This window comes from Chiloscyllium punctatum, chromosome 11 (genome assembly GCF_047496795.1).
Source record: "Chiloscyllium punctatum isolate Juve2018m chromosome 11, sChiPun1.3, whole genome shotgun sequence".
NCBI classification, from domain to species: domain Eukaryota; kingdom Metazoa; phylum Chordata; class Chondrichthyes; order Orectolobiformes; family Hemiscylliidae; genus Chiloscyllium; species Chiloscyllium punctatum.
This window is the reverse complement of record NC_092749.1, coordinates 54,869,560-54,886,825: the sequence shown is the minus strand read 5'-3', so window position 1 is coordinate 54,886,825 and position 17,266 is coordinate 54,869,560. Positions and strand designations below refer to the sequence as shown.

The window sequence follows — 17,266 nt, the reverse complement described above, 5'->3', positions numbered from 1 at the left end:
AAGGCATCTGGATGGGTATATGAATAGGGAGGGGTTTGGAGGCATATGGGCTGGGTGCTGGCAGATGGGACTAGATTGGGTTGGGACATCTGGTCAGCATGGATGAGTTGGATGGAAGGGTCTGTTTCCGTGCTGTGCATCTCTATGACTAATACAGTGCATAAATCTGTAAAGTTTCACCTGAGGGTAGTTCTTGCCTATATTAGAACTTTCTTGGCTGATCATTCAGTTTGCACCCATTGTAAACTTGAGCTCACCCAAAGCTTCACTACCCATATCTTAACTCGAACCAAGTTTTATTTATCCATCAGACTTGTGCTTACTGACGTACACTGGGCTCTGGTCAAACAACAACTCAGCCATGTTTCAGTCCCTCCATGGCCTTTCCCCAACCTTCTTCTCCAGCTCTATAACTCATTGAGTTCATTACTCTTCAATTCTGGCCTCTTGTGCGTTTCTGATTTTTTTTAAGCATTTCGCCATTAACAGTTGTGCTTTCAGTCATACTAGCCTAAAGCTCTTTAATTTTCTTTGTTTCACTGTCCTCTTTTTTTTTTAGGGCATTCTTTAAAACATCTTTTTTTCCCCAAATTTTCAATCACCTACTTAATGCATCTTGAGATAGCTCACACAGCTGATAGTTTTCCAATGCTTTAGAAAGTTTTATGACTTTAAAGGTGCTATATAAATGCAAATGATATTTCAGAAATAAGAGCAATATAAAAAATTGACTTTGATCATTCAACAGCTAATTGGCAACTGTAATCTGAATGGTGTGAAATTGAGCCAAAGATACAGGCATGTCCTGAGATAGCTGGTCCCAAGTAGTCAGGTGTTCTGCTAAGAGCTAACTTTGCAGTTGGTGTCACTATCCACTTTAGAATTTGTGGAAGTTTAAATATAAAACCTGTAACTGCACTGGAAGAGAATTTTAATAGTTCAGTTTTGGTTTACTTACTGGAGAAGTATAATGATTTGTGTCAGAAACTTTGCAGGTAGGTGGTAATGAGGACTGCAGATGCTGGAAAGTCAGTTGATAAAATATGGAGCTGGAAAAAGCAGGACTGATGAAGGGTCCTGCCCGAAATGTCAACTCTCCTGCTGTTGTGATGCTGCTTAACCTGATGTGCTTTTTCTAGCTCCATATTTTACCGACTTTAACTTTGTTGATAAACTATTAATACATTGTTCCAAATGTGCAAATATTCTTTTATATAGGAAAAACAAAAAGAGAAAGAAAACGAAGCAGAAGTAGGTCCTCCTCCACGACATCATCATCAAGTTCATCCTCTTCAAGTTTGTCGTCATCCTCAAGAAGCAGGAGCAGGTCGAGTAGTAGAGGTAAGTGCATAAAGCACGAAGTAGCTGAAACTCACTTTTGAATTTGAAGAGTGAAGTACTTAAAACATGTCATGTTGCTTATTTGTTGATTTACAAGATCTGTTTTACCTGTGAAAAGTGGGGAGCTGGAGTACCATTTTTACCACAAGTTAAAGGCTTTCATTGTTTTACCAAATAATTCTGAACTTTTCATGGGAATTGAGATGATGAATATTACAGCTGTCCCTATCGTTGGAATTAGAACTTCAGGTTGAGGGCTGCTTATATTGCAATTTCATGATCTTTCTGAAGCAAATTGTTTGACAATATGGGCTTCTTACACTAATATTATAATCAGAGAATGGAATTTTGATGGAAAATATGGAATACCATTTCATCTTGGGCCAGAGTTTATATTCCTTTCTGTTTTGGAGCAATGTAGGAATCTTTTTCCTGTGTGATGTAGAATAATCCAAAACTGTTGGGAATGATTGATTACTGTCACGGGGTGACAGTTCAGGTACTGTCAATTGATCAATAGTTAAGAGCAACAGATACATGGGAATACAACTACCTGCAAGTTCTTCTCCAAATCACACCCAATTCTGACCTGGAAGTATATTACTGCTTCATCGCTGTTAATGGGTCGCAATCCTGGAACTCCCTTCCTAACAGCATTATAGCTATACCTGTATCACAGGGACTGCAGCTGTTCAAAAACATGTCTCACCACTATTTTCACAAGGATAATTAGGAATGGACAATAAGTACTGACCTTGCCAACAAGGTCCACATCCCATGAATAACCTCGAACATGGAATAGTACAGCACAGGAAGGGATCTTTCAGTCCATGATGTTGTGTCAAACATGATACCATAGTAAACTGATGCCCTTCTGCATGCCCTTGGTCTATATCCCTCCATTCTTTGCATATTCATGTGCTTATCTAAAAGTCCCTAAAATGCCCCTATCATATCTATGTCCACCATTTGCCCTAGCAATGCATTGCAGCCTCCTACCACTCTGTTAAAAAAAAGAACTTGCCCCCCCCCCATCTCCTTTGAAGTCCCCCACCCCCTTACCTTAAATGCATGCCCCCCACCCTCTCAATATTGAACACTTCAACTCTGGGAAAAGGTTCTGACTGTCAATCCTATCTGTGCATCTCATAATATTTCTATCAAATTTCTCCTCCATCTCTGCTGCTGCAGATAAACAACCCAAGTTTTTAAAAATTTCCTCTTGTATCTCATACCCTCTAATCCAGGTAGCATCCTGGTAAACCTCTTCTTCACCCTCTCCGAAGCCTCCACATCCTTCCTGTAATGTGGCAAACAGAATTGATTGCAATACTCTGTATGGTTTAGATTACATTACAGTGTAGAAACAGGCCCTTCGGCCCAACAAGTTCACACCGACCCTCCGAAGAGCAACACACCCAGACCCATTCCCCTACATTTACCCCTTCACCTAACACTACAGGCAATTTAGCATGGCCAATTCACCTGACCTGCACATTTTTTGACTGTGGGAGGAAACCAGAGCACCCGGAGAAAACCCATGCAGACACTGGGAGAACGTGCAAACTCCACACAGGCAGTTGCCTGAGGTGGGAATTGAACCCGGGTCTCTGGCACTATGAGGCAGCAGTGCTAACCACTGTGCCACCCATAAACTAAACATTTAACTCAAGTCTAATGTCCTGACTCTTGTACTCAATGCCCTGGCCAATAAAGGCAAGCAAGCCGTATGCGACCTTTACCACCCCATCTACTTGTGTGGCCATTTTGATGGAGTTATGGACCTGAATCCCAAGGTCCCTCTGTACATCAACACTGTTCAGGATCCTGCTGTTAACTGTTAATAAGTCTTCAAAAAAAGTTCTTAAACCAGAGGGCATAAACACTGTACTGGTGGAGTGCAGGGATTGGCATAGGAAATGATCTAAATCATATTTATTTTCTTTAGTTTGCCTGAATTATATATTAGCACTTTAGTGACAATTGCAATGATTCCTGCCAAATGGTCCCATTGTCTCACATCAATCTTACGGTTTCATGGCCCACTCTTATTCCACTTGCTCAGCCCTCTCACCATTACTGTTGCTCCATAATAAGAGAGTGGATGACACAGTGTTGTAAAGCTAACAGAAGCTGTGTAAATGAAGGATAAAATCGAAGTGAAAAAGAGAGATGCAAGTGAAGAAGCATAAAGTACAAGAGAGGAAAATGAGGGAAAGTTGAGCAAATTTGAAGGAGTGGAGAATTTTTGTGCACTCCTTGGAAAGAAGAAAGCAAGTAGCTGAAATTACTTTGGAAATTATTACAATAACTTTGAAATGTTGAATCTAGCCTGAAGAAAAGCTTTGAAAACCACTTAGCAGATTATCTCTATCATAAAATAATATGGAAAAGAAGAACTCATCAAACTGTCTTTCACAGAAAATGCATACCTAATCACTTAATTAAAATCCTGAGAGAATCCAGTAAAATGAAACAAAGAATCTCCAAATATAATTTTTTATAAAACATCTCCCCATCATTCTGCATTTACAGCTGGATGTTTGTTTTCCACACCTTCAGCATGTACATATAAATGTTCTAAGGTGCTTTTGATCAGAAGTGAGTATGTTCTGTGCAGAATTTTATAATGTATGTCAATTTTTATACCAGTAATGTACTCTTGAGAAGAATCGAGGTTGTGTTATGGATCAATATTTTTCTTGGTTACTATATAGGTGAAAAATAAAGCAACACAGGAAATCAATTGAAAATGAATGAACATTCTTTAGCAATAGCTAGGCAACTGATCTTTTATGATTATATTTTCTTTAAGTATGGCATGTTAAAATATTTAGGGAGTCCTACTGGGGATTTCATGCACAAGGCTGATTTTGTGGTTGTTTTGGCAGATTCCCAGAAACGATCAAAAATAAAGAAAAGGAAGAAAGAAAAACAGCACAAAAAGGTAAGAATTTCTGCATACTTGGGATACTTATTTTAAAGTTTCTTCTCCTGTTAATATATTTATTCTAAAAATACTGTATGTGCAAAGTCATTTTGAAACAGAACTGATGCCCATTTTCCTATTCAATCCAGGGAAAGACTTTCTTCTGGTGTTTAAACAATTTGCTTCCTTTTAGGGGGGGAAGAAAGAGAAAATAAAGAAGCACAAGAAGAAAAAGAGTGTGTGTTCTGGGCCTGTTCAGATTTCTAAGGTAATTTAACCTTCAATTGCTCAGTTAAAAACAAAAAATTAAAAGAAACCAGAAAATTAGTTTACTTTTATTTTTATTTCATAAAGAAATGCTGATAATCTGAATTAACAATCACAAGTTAACCACATCGCATCTGATCTTAAAAATTATCTATATTTTGAAAACAACCCTACCTTATTGTTTCTCCTAATATATTGCCTGCGATGTGTCAGAGAACACTTTGCTTTGTAGCCATAGGGATGTTTGTGCTGTTTTGGCATCGCATCTGTGCTACAGATTTACAGTGACTGAATATTTTAAGTACAATTTGCATTAAATGCTCCTCTGATCTTTTTGCTGGTATTTTGTGGATTAAATTTGATATCTCTGATCCCTTTTCTGTACAAACTGTAAATGAATGACCACTATTTTTAAATAAATAATACTTTTGTTTCCTGAGGCATCGCAGAGTTAAAATAAAGTTTAATCTGAAGAGATTAGAGGTGAATTGGAATGGGATGTGCTATCCTCATTTTAAAATCAAGTGTTCTGTCCTTACGAATTTCTAAGTATTTATATTAGATGCTGTGTTTATAATAAAACCCATTGCACTCTAATTGCACACTCCTGTGGTATGGTTGTAGGTAACAGGATTGAGGTAGATTCACAACCTTCTATTATTGGGATGGCCAGTGGATACAGTAGGACTGGTGAGAAATGGAAATTATAAAACGACATTATAGTTATAAATCTGACGAGCTGGTGCTTTTTTTCATTTTATTTATGGAAGATAAAAATATTATGAAACTAAGTCTTTTCATGTATGTTTTCAACACCTGAGATTTCTTGTTCACAAGTTCTCGTTTTGAGATCTTGAAGCATTGAAGTTCACACTATAGAGGCAAGTGCATCTTTTTCAGCTATGTTTTACAATTATCATTGCCTACACTATATATTTTTGGGATTTCTGTTTAAAGCAGCTATTGCAACCAATAGTAATAACTAGCTTTAGAATGCCAAATATATTTTCTTAATGCAAGGGTCTCAGTAAAATATTGGCCTCTTCTGCATGATTGACTGATCACACTTCCTTATCCTGATCCCAGCCAGATCCTTCAATGTCTGCGTTTAATGAATCATCCGAATGAAATTGATGTTAGTTGTGCCAAACTTGTAAAAAAGCATTGTGGTGTGGTTATGCTGGCAACTTGAACTGAGGCTGTCTTCTTTTTCCGGGCTCTTAGAAATTAGCAAAAAGGAGACTTGTGTTTTCTTTGTGTGCGTTAAGTGTGAGCTTGGGTCCTAGAGGGATTTTCAGAAGATATATTATTCATTATAATTATCACTCAGATGAATATTATTGCAGTTCTTCTCGATCTTGCTGCCTAATTTGCTGATATCATACATTGCTACAGTATTGTAAACATGCTTCTCCGTCCTGCCTTTCAGAAAACAAGGCAAAAACTGTAGCCGCCTTCACATCCAATGTTAATATACCTTGATTTTTGATCATGTGACATTTACAAATCTCACAGTGATTTCCTTATTAGTTGAGTACCTTTGTTAGTGGTTTCAGTTCAGCAATTATTCAGGAGAACCATGAAGCCAACCACAAACAGGTGCAGACGGGCAATTGAGGACCCAGAAACATGGAGTTATTGTAAGAGAGGAAAATCAGAGATGGAGAAAGTTTGATTCCACCAGTAAATCATTCCAAGCGTAATTCACTGAAATTGCAGCAAATACTCATAGTAAAAATGGCATCCTTCAGGTGGTCTTTTTATGCTGAATTTTAACACCCAAAAATATGTGAGTTAGGACTGGTTCGCATGTTAAAATTTTAAAAAATTTGCATCTTAACCTAATCCACTTACTGTTAAGTTTAAGGATGGGGGAATTTGTGGCAGTGACAAGGAGTGGGCAGCCAACCTGCTTCCATAAGAGAGGTTGGCAATATAAATATTTAAATGAAACAGAAACCTTTCACTTAAACAATATTGCAGTTTACAGCGTTTCACTTGATTTCCTCAACTTTGGGCAAACCTGCAGCAAAAAGGAAATGAGAACAGTTTCTTGGAGCAGGTCAGAGTCATTACAGCATTGCTTGTAGCCATCAGCACCTCCCTGTCCCCATGCTTCCTCATTCTCATACCAAGACCCCAGGACAAGGGGACTTTAGACAAGGTACTGGATATTTATTACTGCAATAAGGAGAATTTGTTCAGTCAGAGGGTTATAAATATTTGGAATTCTCTACACTGGGGACTATAGACATGCAGACATTGAGTATATTCAAGATTAACATTGATAGATTTTTTTAGATGCTAAAGAAATCTAGGGATGGGGGAATGGAAATTGGAACAGAAGGTCAGCCGTGAAAGTATTGAGTGATGTTCAGACTGGTCCCCTCTTTTATTTCATATTTTTTTCCCATCAATATACATCACATATAGCAGACAATTATACCTATAGGCTAGGCAAAAATATGTTGAGCATCAGTATCTGATCCATCAGAGGTGAGGTTACTTTGCTCTTGTCTTTCGTAGAAGTGTTCCTCATCTGCTGAGAGTATGTCAGGAAATAGCTTACTTATAACAGAGAAAAGGATGGTACCTTAAGGATTGGCTTCATGATCTATAATCTTGATCTATGAGGGCAAAGGAAGCAGAGCTATCAGGAAATCATCTTTTTCACAGGCAAGTCATTTACTCACATACTTTGCCTTCTTTCTAGAGAACAAATTATCATTATTATTGCACTGTATCTAAAATACAAAGGTTAGTAACTCAAATCAGAAAGAGTGAGAAGCAGGAAGAGCACAGCTATCAACATTTTTGGATTTGTTAGTGTGTAATTGTTGTCATTACTTTAATAAATTAAAATTGCATTGTAAAGATTAACAAAACATGTGGATAGTCTAACTAATTGATGTTTGCTGTTTTTAAACACTTGACAGGTTCTGTGTGGTATTTCAAAAGCATATTCTTGTTATGACTCTCCACTTCGTGTTTTTCTCTTAAAATGTATGTTTTGACAAATTTACGTCTTTCTGACGATGCTGGGTGTTATAAAAGCCTGGCAACATCTATACACTGTGAAACAAATGTGTTCTAACAGCAGTTCAGTGCATAGAATGCTTAATAGGTTTTGCTTGTTGCTTATGCGTCCACAGTTTTGTAACTGAGTCATATGATGTTGTGAGCTGTGACAAATGCCTCACTCTTGTTACAAAAATAAAGACTTATCTCACCACTTCATGTCCTTTAGAAAGTGTTTCAGAAGTTCAGGAAATCCTTTTCCTTCCAGCTAGAAAAAAAATGTTTAAATCTCTGTTTAGAATTTATTCAGTGTCTCATTCAAAAAGGAAGAATTCCATCAGTTAGCAGTTCCATCTTTGATCACAAGGTGGTGATCAGTACATTGTGTTTTATTTGTTCTGTGCATTTGTATTAACAAAATATCATTCTAATTGCAGTTTCTGAAAGACAGGGACAAAAGTGATGCATACAGCATGATTACAGGAAAGAGAATAAAAATGAAAGTTAAGAAGACCAAAGGTGATAAAGAGGTATGTGAACTTGTTTATTTTTAAGAGCACATGAACTTAATAGGGAAACATTATATATGTGCACTGTTATAATTTCTGTGATGTATCAAATTGAAAGATGAAAGTAAAATAACAAGTACTGACTGACTGCAAAATCATGATTTACACCTCAGCCCTGAGGAGGTTGTGCATTTTCAGTGCTGAATCATGGTCCTCTGTCATCTCGCAACACTTTAAAAATTGCACAATTGAACCCACTTCCAAAATTTCTACTATACCCCAACTTGAAATAGTTTCTGTTACCTATAAAAGGTTTTGCAAGGCTTTAAACTCTTGGCTTTCCAACAGTTTGCACATCAACTTATTTAATTTAGATTTCTTCAGCACTTCTTCTGAAGGTGACATTTTTGCTGCGGTTAGGTTCAAAAGCGCTTGTAGCCCTCTGATACAGTACCAGAATTAAGTAGCATCCTTTATTTGATCTATCTGAAAATTATGCAATAAGGAGATTTCAATTATTGCATAAAACTTTGTTCTTATCACCTGATTGCCTCATTTGCACACTTTCTAGCAGTGATTAAGGGAGGGAGCTCTGGCTGACTTTTGTACCCTGCCCTTACACAACACTGCAATTAAAGTTCACGACTTGTGTGATTTCACAGCCTTTTTAATCTTTCCCTGCCGCTCAGGTTGCAACACATAATGGTATGGTATAATTGCACCGAATGTAAAAGAAATCTCTTGAGGTTTTCTTTACTCAGCGAGTCGTGAGTTCATGGAATTCCCTGCCAGTAGCAGTGGTGGACTGTCCCTCTTTATGGGCATTTAAACGGGCATTGGATAGGCATATGGAGGATAGTGGGCTAGTGTAGGTTAGGTGGGCTTGGATCGGCGCAACCTCGAGGGCCAAAGGGCCTGTACTGCGCTGTATTTTTCTATGTTCTAGGTTATTGATCCAATGGTCAATTATTAATGTCAAAAATTAATATTACTCGTCACATTATGAGCAAAAGAGTTGAATTGCTCAGCTGACAGTTTTAGTTACTGAAATTTTGTGTAATATTTGTTACATATACTCTGTGTTGGAGGCTGCTAAATTTCTAATAAAATAATCTTAAAAATTGGGAATAGAATGAAAGAAAACTGAATCTTTTTTGAACTTTGCAAATGTGTAGAATGTACCAGGGCACATTGTATGGCTGAGCAAATATCAACTAAAAATAGAAAGTACAAAGCAGTTGGCCTGTATCTGACAGAGAAGATAAGGTTAACATATCAGAAGGATCAACCATTCTCAAATATTGATCAACTTTCATTTACAATATTTTAGTGCCTATTTTTCTGCCTTATTTAAAAATTGATTATTGCAATTTTAAATTTAGTGTTGGATTGAAAGTTGCTTTCTGACTGGGAGCCTGTATCCAAGAAAGTGCAACAGAAACTCAGGCACTCCATGCTCAACATTCTCCAGTCTGTGTGAACTGTCTTTTTGTTATGACATGCATTCAATCTATTGAAACCCATAAATTTCTTTAATCCTACAGAGAGACCGAAATCGAGCTGAACTCCTTCAGTTCCTGAACTCTGCAATGTAGGGAAGAAGTACATCAGTGGGATTTCACAACATGAAACACAGGGTCTGATAATCGCAGGAACTTTGTCATTGAAACGAAGTATGTTCACTTGGATAGCTCAGGGAAAACCCCTTCAAAAATGGATGCAGGAAATCTTTCAGTTAGAAATATAAAGGTCATGTTGAAATATGAATGTATGATTTTGCGAAATTTACATTAAAGAGCAGAAACAAGACCGGCATTTTTCAGGATGTTTCTCAATGTTTTACCACACAGCCCTTGGAAAACCTGTTAAAATAACTCCGATAATTTGATCTCTCAAAAAATTGTCCTGTTGGATAGAATTTCATGTTCTGACAATGTTCACAAAAATTATACATTCCAAGGTAATGAGAAAATGCGGAGGAAGGCACATCATGACTACATTCTATTAATATAATTAGGGAATAAGGTTTGCAAATCTGTTATCTGACTGTAGAGTTTAAAATGCTGCATCAAAGTGTCTCTGGGGAATCCTCCATAATTTGTAATTATTGTTATAAGTCACGAATTACCAGGTAAAATTTGTGAAGATTATGGAAGTTATGCTTCAATCTCTTCTTTTTGGAATCAAAATTATTTTGTAACACAACATAAACCTATAGCATTCAATCTCTATAATGAAATCTTTTAGAAAAAGATGAGCTGAAGCCTAACAGATTTGTCTTTATTTGAATACTGTGTGCTGAAGGAAGAATGAGAAAAGGGAAACTATGTGTCCTAACCAAATACAGATCATTGTTGGAAATGTAACACTAAATAAATCAAAGAAGACATTCAATTCCGACAATTGCAGCCTTCACACCATGTTTTTATGTATGTGCTCACAAGAATTATGCTTGATTATACTTTGAATCTGTGCTTTAACTTTTCATGTCCATTAAATTGAACAAGTTTATTTTTCATCTCATTTGCATTGTATGCTGTGAAAGGTCGATGAAAAAAAGTGATTCAAACTCATACAGGCAAACCTTTGAGTCTTGATAAACTTGACAATGAAATTTCAAAAAAAAACTGAACGTGATTGACTGCAAATGAATCTGGAATAAATGTCTATAACTAAGAAGTGCTGCTCCATGGTATCTTAAGTTAACTTGCATTTTTACTTGAACTTTTAGAATATTTGTTCATATTTTGTATGACATTCTGCAATTTTCAGATTTTTTTGTGAAAGCTGAAACCCGTGGTTTATCTAGACATGAAGTACACCCATTACAGTGAATAAAAAAATAATGTATAGAAAAGGGAAATTGTGTTGGTGGAGTTTGACATTTTTCCGCGCAAATTTATTTTAAAAAATTTTAATCATTTACACTTTTTGATGCATCTTCAAGCTTTCTATTGGTATTTTCTTCTCCATGCTCCTGACATTTGTTTCCTTGTAGGTATGACCAGAATTTACCTGGTGATGTAAACTGTAGCATTTAAATGTATGATTTTTTTAATATTAGTCACTGTAAATTTCGATTTCAGGTTTTGAGTTGGTGACGTGGGTTTTTCAAGTTAATTAACTTGTACAGTATTTCTGTAACCATGGCAACTGAGAAACTATTTTGAAGCCTGGCTATAGAGCGAATGAAAACCAAAAATACTGAATAAACTTATCAGATCTCCCAGCATTGTAGAGAGAGAAACAGAGTTAACGTTTCAAGTCAAGTATGACTGTTCTTGATGTCAAAGAAGAGTCATACTGAACTTGAAATGTTAATACTGTTTGTCTCTCTGAAATTCTGCCAAATCTGCTGAGATTCTTCAGCATTTTATGTCTTTTCAGGTTTTCAGCATCTACAGTATTTTGCTTTTATTGTCATGTACAAGCGTTTAATCCACTAATGAACTTTTGATTAGTGTTTGCGACCAAGTGTGGTAAGTAATAGAGCCTCGAATGTTTGTTAGTGTTGTGGAGTCTTGGTTTATTTAGCTCAAGTAAGACACCCACAACTGGCTATACAGAGCTGGACTCCTGAAAAAGGAATAATAGATTTAATAAATTAGATTACCTCAGTGTTAGTGTTGGTCCTAGGCTAGAAGTGGTTTTCAAAGCTGAGTACAGTGAAGCTGCAATGTGTGGTAACTTCCAGAAGATGCTGTTGTATCTCCAGTGTAAAAGTTGAAATCACAAGTGTCTTAAATATACCAAGGTGTTAAAGTCAGTGACTATGGCATGACTGTTACAAAAGTCATGTTTTAGGAACTGTGCCAGGAGTGTTGTGTTGAGAACCGTGCAGAAGCATTTGTTTCTTTTCAATTTATAAAAGAATGTTTTAGGTTTAACTTTTACTGTACATTTAAAACTATTTGAATTTATAAGTAGAAAGTTTGGATTATTCCATTTTACCTACATTCTTTTTATAATAAATTTCAATTTTGTTGTTTTTAAAGCAAAATCTGCAGCATTGCATGCTTATGTTTCAAAGAGAGCAACTACTTTGTTAAACCATAACAAATAGCATAATGATCTATTAAACTGGATTCCTGTGTTGGATCTGACTTGTCCTGAAATAACAGCAGCTCAGTAGATAACAACCTATATAATGGTCAGATGGTAAGCTATGCAATCTATCCCGGCTAAAAGTGAATAAAAGATACAGCACATCTTGATCACTACTGCATCTCTAAGTTGATATGCCTCAATAATATTACGCACATGGAAACTAAATTATAAAGACTAATGGAATGCCTGTCCAATGCCTGCTACTTTTTTTGCCTATCTATAACCATCAGGGATAGGTGTTATACATTCATCCTTGATCACACTAAGTAATGCCCCACTTAGAGTGACCAGCAAATTCTGCTACTTGGTTGCACAGTGACAGGCAATCTGTGTTTTGATGTAGCACAGAATACAAGTATAGGGAAATCAGTTGCTGGCATTGGCTGAATCAAGCAACGTGCATGGAGCCATAGCAAATTGATTCTTAGGACGAGGATGCCATTTTTGAGGCCTGTGTTCTCAGCACATTGTTTTATGGTTGTGAAAAATGGACAAATTACAGACATCAGAAAAGGAAGATCAACAATTTTTACCTTGACTATCTTCCGTGCATTCTGACAGCTCATGGAAGGACAAAATCATAAATGAGGCTGTCCTCTGAAGGTTCAATTTCCCAATATGTTGACAGTGTTCAAGCAATTGCAACTTCTCTGGCTCAGACACATTCACAGGATTGAAGATGGATGCATATACAAAGATGTCTTGCATGACAAAGTAAGTGGAACCAGAGGCCAGTGAGACACCTGTATCAAGAATGTATACAAGCATGACATGAAAACTCCAGACATTGATTTTTTGTACCTGGTAGATATGGGCTAATGATTGGCAAATAACATCTGTTGTGGGCCGGCAAATGCCACAATGATGATCTGTGGATACAGCAGCTTGGCAACAGGTGCCAACAGCAGCACACAATGTCACCTGACTTCTGATCTATCAGCCAAGAATGCATTATAAGGCTGACAGCCTCTAGTATTTGATGCCAGTAAGTTTGAAACTCAAGGAATCACAGGGGCATTTGTAGCATAAAGTTGGCTGAATGACAGTAAACTGAGAGTAATGGAACACAGTTATATTTCAGCCTGGGCAAAGATATGCAGTAAAGCTAAAACCATGGCTTTGGAATATAATAAACTTGATTTCAGTGCACACGGGCTTATTTTAAAATCTGCAGGTGACACCAAACATTGGAATATTGTGGTAGGCTTCCAAAGAACACAAACAAGTAGAATGGGCAAACACGAGGCAGATTAGGTGTAATGCAGAGAGGTATGGTGATACAATTAGAAAGAATAAGGAGAGCTATATAAACTAATGGGTAACGTTTTAAAGGGGGATGCAAGAATAGAGAAATCTGAGTTGGAAATGCAAAATTGTTGAAAGTGATAGGACAGATTGACGAAGTGATTAAAAAGGCACATGAGATCCTGAGCTTTATAAGTGCAAGCATAGTGTTTAAAAGTAAGGAAGTTATGATTCTATTGTTGTTGGAGAAGGGGAAGTGGGAAGGGAAGAAGGGCTGTTTTTCTATTGGGGTTTGACTATTTTTATAATATAATTTTTGCATAATGATGATCTAATTTATGTACATATGCATTGTCCTTATTAAATGTTTGTTTTAAAAATCAAATGTGTTATTTAGTCCAATTATACTACTTAAAAGTGAAGTTGACTAGCTGAGTAAGCTTAACACTGACAACTTAAAGTGAGGTGATCAACTCTGGATCCTGAAATATTCTATTTATTTATTTGTAATTATAATAGGAGAACATTGTGTAACTTTTTTTAACAGGACCTATTGAAAATTTCTTAACCATGTTGAACTGGATAAGTATCCTGATAGAAATGTGTGCATATTTGTCATACTTTCACTGAAGGCTTTTTTATTTATTGATTCAAGATGAGACTTTTTTTGTCTTCAAGAATTTCTAGGCTTTGATGTGAATCTACGAAGTTTGAATATGTTGTCTTTTTAATCCTTAAAAAGGAACATTCCCTCTGTATTTATATATATGTGAATGGTTGTTTCATTCTCCTCCAATCCTGCACAAGGTAAAAAACCATGCTTGTCATCTCATTGCCAATGGTCTCTTTACCCTTCAGTCTTTATTCCCCTCACTTGACATTGTTAATGCTATCCTGACAGTTTTCTGTGGAAACACTCTTTTCCAAATTCCAGTTCTACAGTCTCTTGCACTTCTTACTACAGGTACCTACATTACCTCTGCGCTTCACTGAATGCTCACAGCACAGTCTTTTGCTCTAAGCCTTTCACATGAGGAAGTTGGTAAAGTCAGTTTGCCAGAGAGTTAGTTAGCTCAGTTTGCTGGATAGCTACTTTGCAATGCTGAGTGATGCGAAGTGTGAGTTCAATTCCTGCATCAGCTTAGGTTACCATGAAGGACTGTCCTTCTCAACTCCACCCCCTGCCTGAGGGGTGGTAACCCTCAGATTAAACCACTACCAATTGTCTCTCTCTAATAAGAGACCAGCCGTATAGCCCGGTAAGACTATAGTGACTTTACTTTAAAACTAAAAACTCATTTCGTCACTCAGTATTTTCATCTTCATGGAATACTTAGCCATTTGTTAATCCAAGCTCAGGGAACTTGATCATTGTTTTCTTATTGATGTTACCTTATTGTTGGCTTTATTTTAGATTTTCTGTATAATGACCATCATGGTTGTGCATTTTCAACCTTTTTTATTTGGATCGGTAGATGGTAGTGAATCAAAGTAGCAAATGTTCCCAACTGGAATATGGCTCTTGAAATATTAATTGGATCATAACTGTAGCATTTTAAGTAAATAAAGATATTTGCTAAGGAATGTATGAATTCTGACAGACTACTAATTAATAGGATATAACCTTACAGTTTAATTTGAACAATTTGGTTGGCATAATACACTTCAGGAAGTGTGAAAATTAAACTTAATTTCTTTGGACAGGCTGTTTTTTGTCAATTTATTTTCATACAGATACCTCACTGATAGTATCCACAGCTGCATATAAAAAAAAACAAAAATGTCAAGCTTGTTGGCTCATAGCCCAGTGAACTTCAATACATGGGTTGACTCAAACATCATGCTTCAAAAACAAATTGTCCTTTATAGCTGATTAAAGCAAGTTGTATAATATCAAATACATTATGGTCATCAACCACGTTCAATGGCAACACTGCAGAGACTTCAGCATTTATAATCTAGACTGACACTTCAGTGTAGTGAAGGGAGTACTATACTATTAGAAGTGTTGTTTTTTATATGAGACATTGAATCAAGGTGGGATGCAAGTGAGTTATCCTGGTTAATATTTAAACATCAACCAACATAGCTAAAGCAGGCTCTGTCATTTGTATTGTTGCTTTCTCTAACATTTCTCTGTGCACAAATTAGCTATGGTATTTCCCAACACTAAAAAAAATGTAACACTTCAAAAGAATTCCTTTAGCTATGAACTACTTTGAGATTTCTCAAGTCGTGTAATGTGCTACATTAGTACAAGTTCTTTCTTTGCTTTCATTATTAAAATCCTCAAGAAAACTCTTGTCTACGAAAGTGTGGAGCAATGTAAAAGGAGAATTTATGGATCCACAATGAAGGAAGTTCCTCATGCTTTACACTTACATTTTGAACTATCTTAAAGAGCCATGCAGTTCTCCTGTTTTATTGACTTTGTTTTGCTTGAATGTTGCAATGTATATTCCATCATTTTAACCCAATATTTCTTCCAAAAATATGATAAGAATCTCTTTTGTGAAAGGTTATTTGGCCCAGAATTTTTGATAAGACAGTGATTGTGGTTGTAACAGCATAGACGGAAGTTCCATGTTGAGACTATGTGTAATCTCCAGCTGATTCCTTGGGAATAGTGCCCCCAACTCCCTCTGAGGAAAGAAGAAATAAACATTACGATAATACTTGGAAATGAATCCACTGGTCCTACTGGAGCTCCATTGGGAGTACACAAGATGGGTCGAGCCAGTATGTGTCATTCACATGTTTTACTGGTTTTTTCTTCTGGACTGGAAGGTGAAACCATCTAGCATCTAGAACCCTCTGTAAAAGTCCTCAAGTCAGAGACTTCAGAAAGTTCCAATTAACTTAGCTTAGTAATTAAGCAGGAAAGGTTGAAAACCTCCTCTAACTCCTGGATAGCTACAAAACTGACCACTCCACTGACTCACCATTTATCCCTACAACCACCACAGGATCAAATCCTTCACCCTTGACACAACCCTTGATTCCATCTCATCCACCTTGGATCCCTGACAGTGTCCACCTGACCCGACTCCCAACCCTCTACCTAGATGGGACTCCAAATCCCAACACCACGATACTGGACCCCTGCCACTCTCCCAATTGAATGTCTCTTATGAAGCTTTTTCAGCCTTAACCTGGTGGATTGTGCTCCTTTATTCCAATGTGAATAGGCAACAGTAATAACGATATCTTCTAACCCAATTATGGGCCATCCCTTTCAGTGCTAGCAATCAGTTCACCAACTGTTACAGTGAGGGCTCACCTGACTGTGGATTGACATCTCCTTCAAACAACAGAAACACGTGCAGCCACCTCCTGCTTCTCTGTTGAAACTGCTCACTGGCTCTCCTTTTAAATGCTGACAGAGTCTCACTACTCACAACTGGCCTCCCTTCCATATCCAGAGCTGACTGACAGGGCCAGTGGGCACACCTCCAACATACCCCTCACCCTTCAGAGTGAGATTTCAACCACTTGGAGTAGTTTCTCCTGAGTCAAGCTTGGAAAGTCAGGAATTTTCTTGATTCTGCGCACCAGAGTTTGGAGATTAAATTCAGAACTTCTGAGTCCTCTAAAACTTCCTTTATCCCAACTCCAATTTTCCTTCTGAATTTGAACTATTGAATCGGGCAGTGTTGAACTGAACAAAACTGGATTAGAGTTATAGAGATGTACAGCACAGAAACTGACCCTTTGGTCTAACTTGTCAACGCCAACCAGATATCCTAAATTAAGCAAGTCCCATTTGCCAGCACTTGGCCCATATCCCTCTGAACCCTTCCTATTCATATACCCATCCAGCTGCCTTTTAAATGCTGTAATTGCAGCAGCC

The 17,266-nt window shown here is 37.0% G+C and overlaps 1 protein-coding gene across 3 annotated transcripts in view; it reads left to right on the top strand.

Moving 5' to 3' along the window:
- LOC140483009 (uncharacterized) overlaps nucleotides 1–10,582 on the top strand; it is a 36,380-nt gene extending 25,798 nt beyond the window's left edge. For 2 of the 3 annotated variants that reach the window (XM_072580842.1, XM_072580841.1), the window contains exons 3-7: nucleotides 1,238–1,341; nucleotides 4,233–4,288; nucleotides 4,464–4,538; nucleotides 7,993–8,085; nucleotides 9,609–10,582. In XM_072580842.1, the coding sequence (XP_072436943.1) occupies nucleotides 1,238–1,341; nucleotides 4,233–4,288; nucleotides 4,464–4,538; nucleotides 7,993–8,085; nucleotides 9,609–9,659 (379 nt within the window). In that variant the 3' untranslated portion in view covers nucleotides 9,660–10,582. Of the gene's footprint in view, nucleotides 1–1,218; nucleotides 1,342–4,232; nucleotides 4,289–4,463; nucleotides 4,539–7,992; nucleotides 8,086–9,608 lie in introns of all 3 variants that reach the window. The other variant, XM_072580840.1, reaches the window with a different exon arrangement.
- The last annotated feature ends 6,684 nt before the right edge of the window (nucleotides 10,583–17,266 follow it).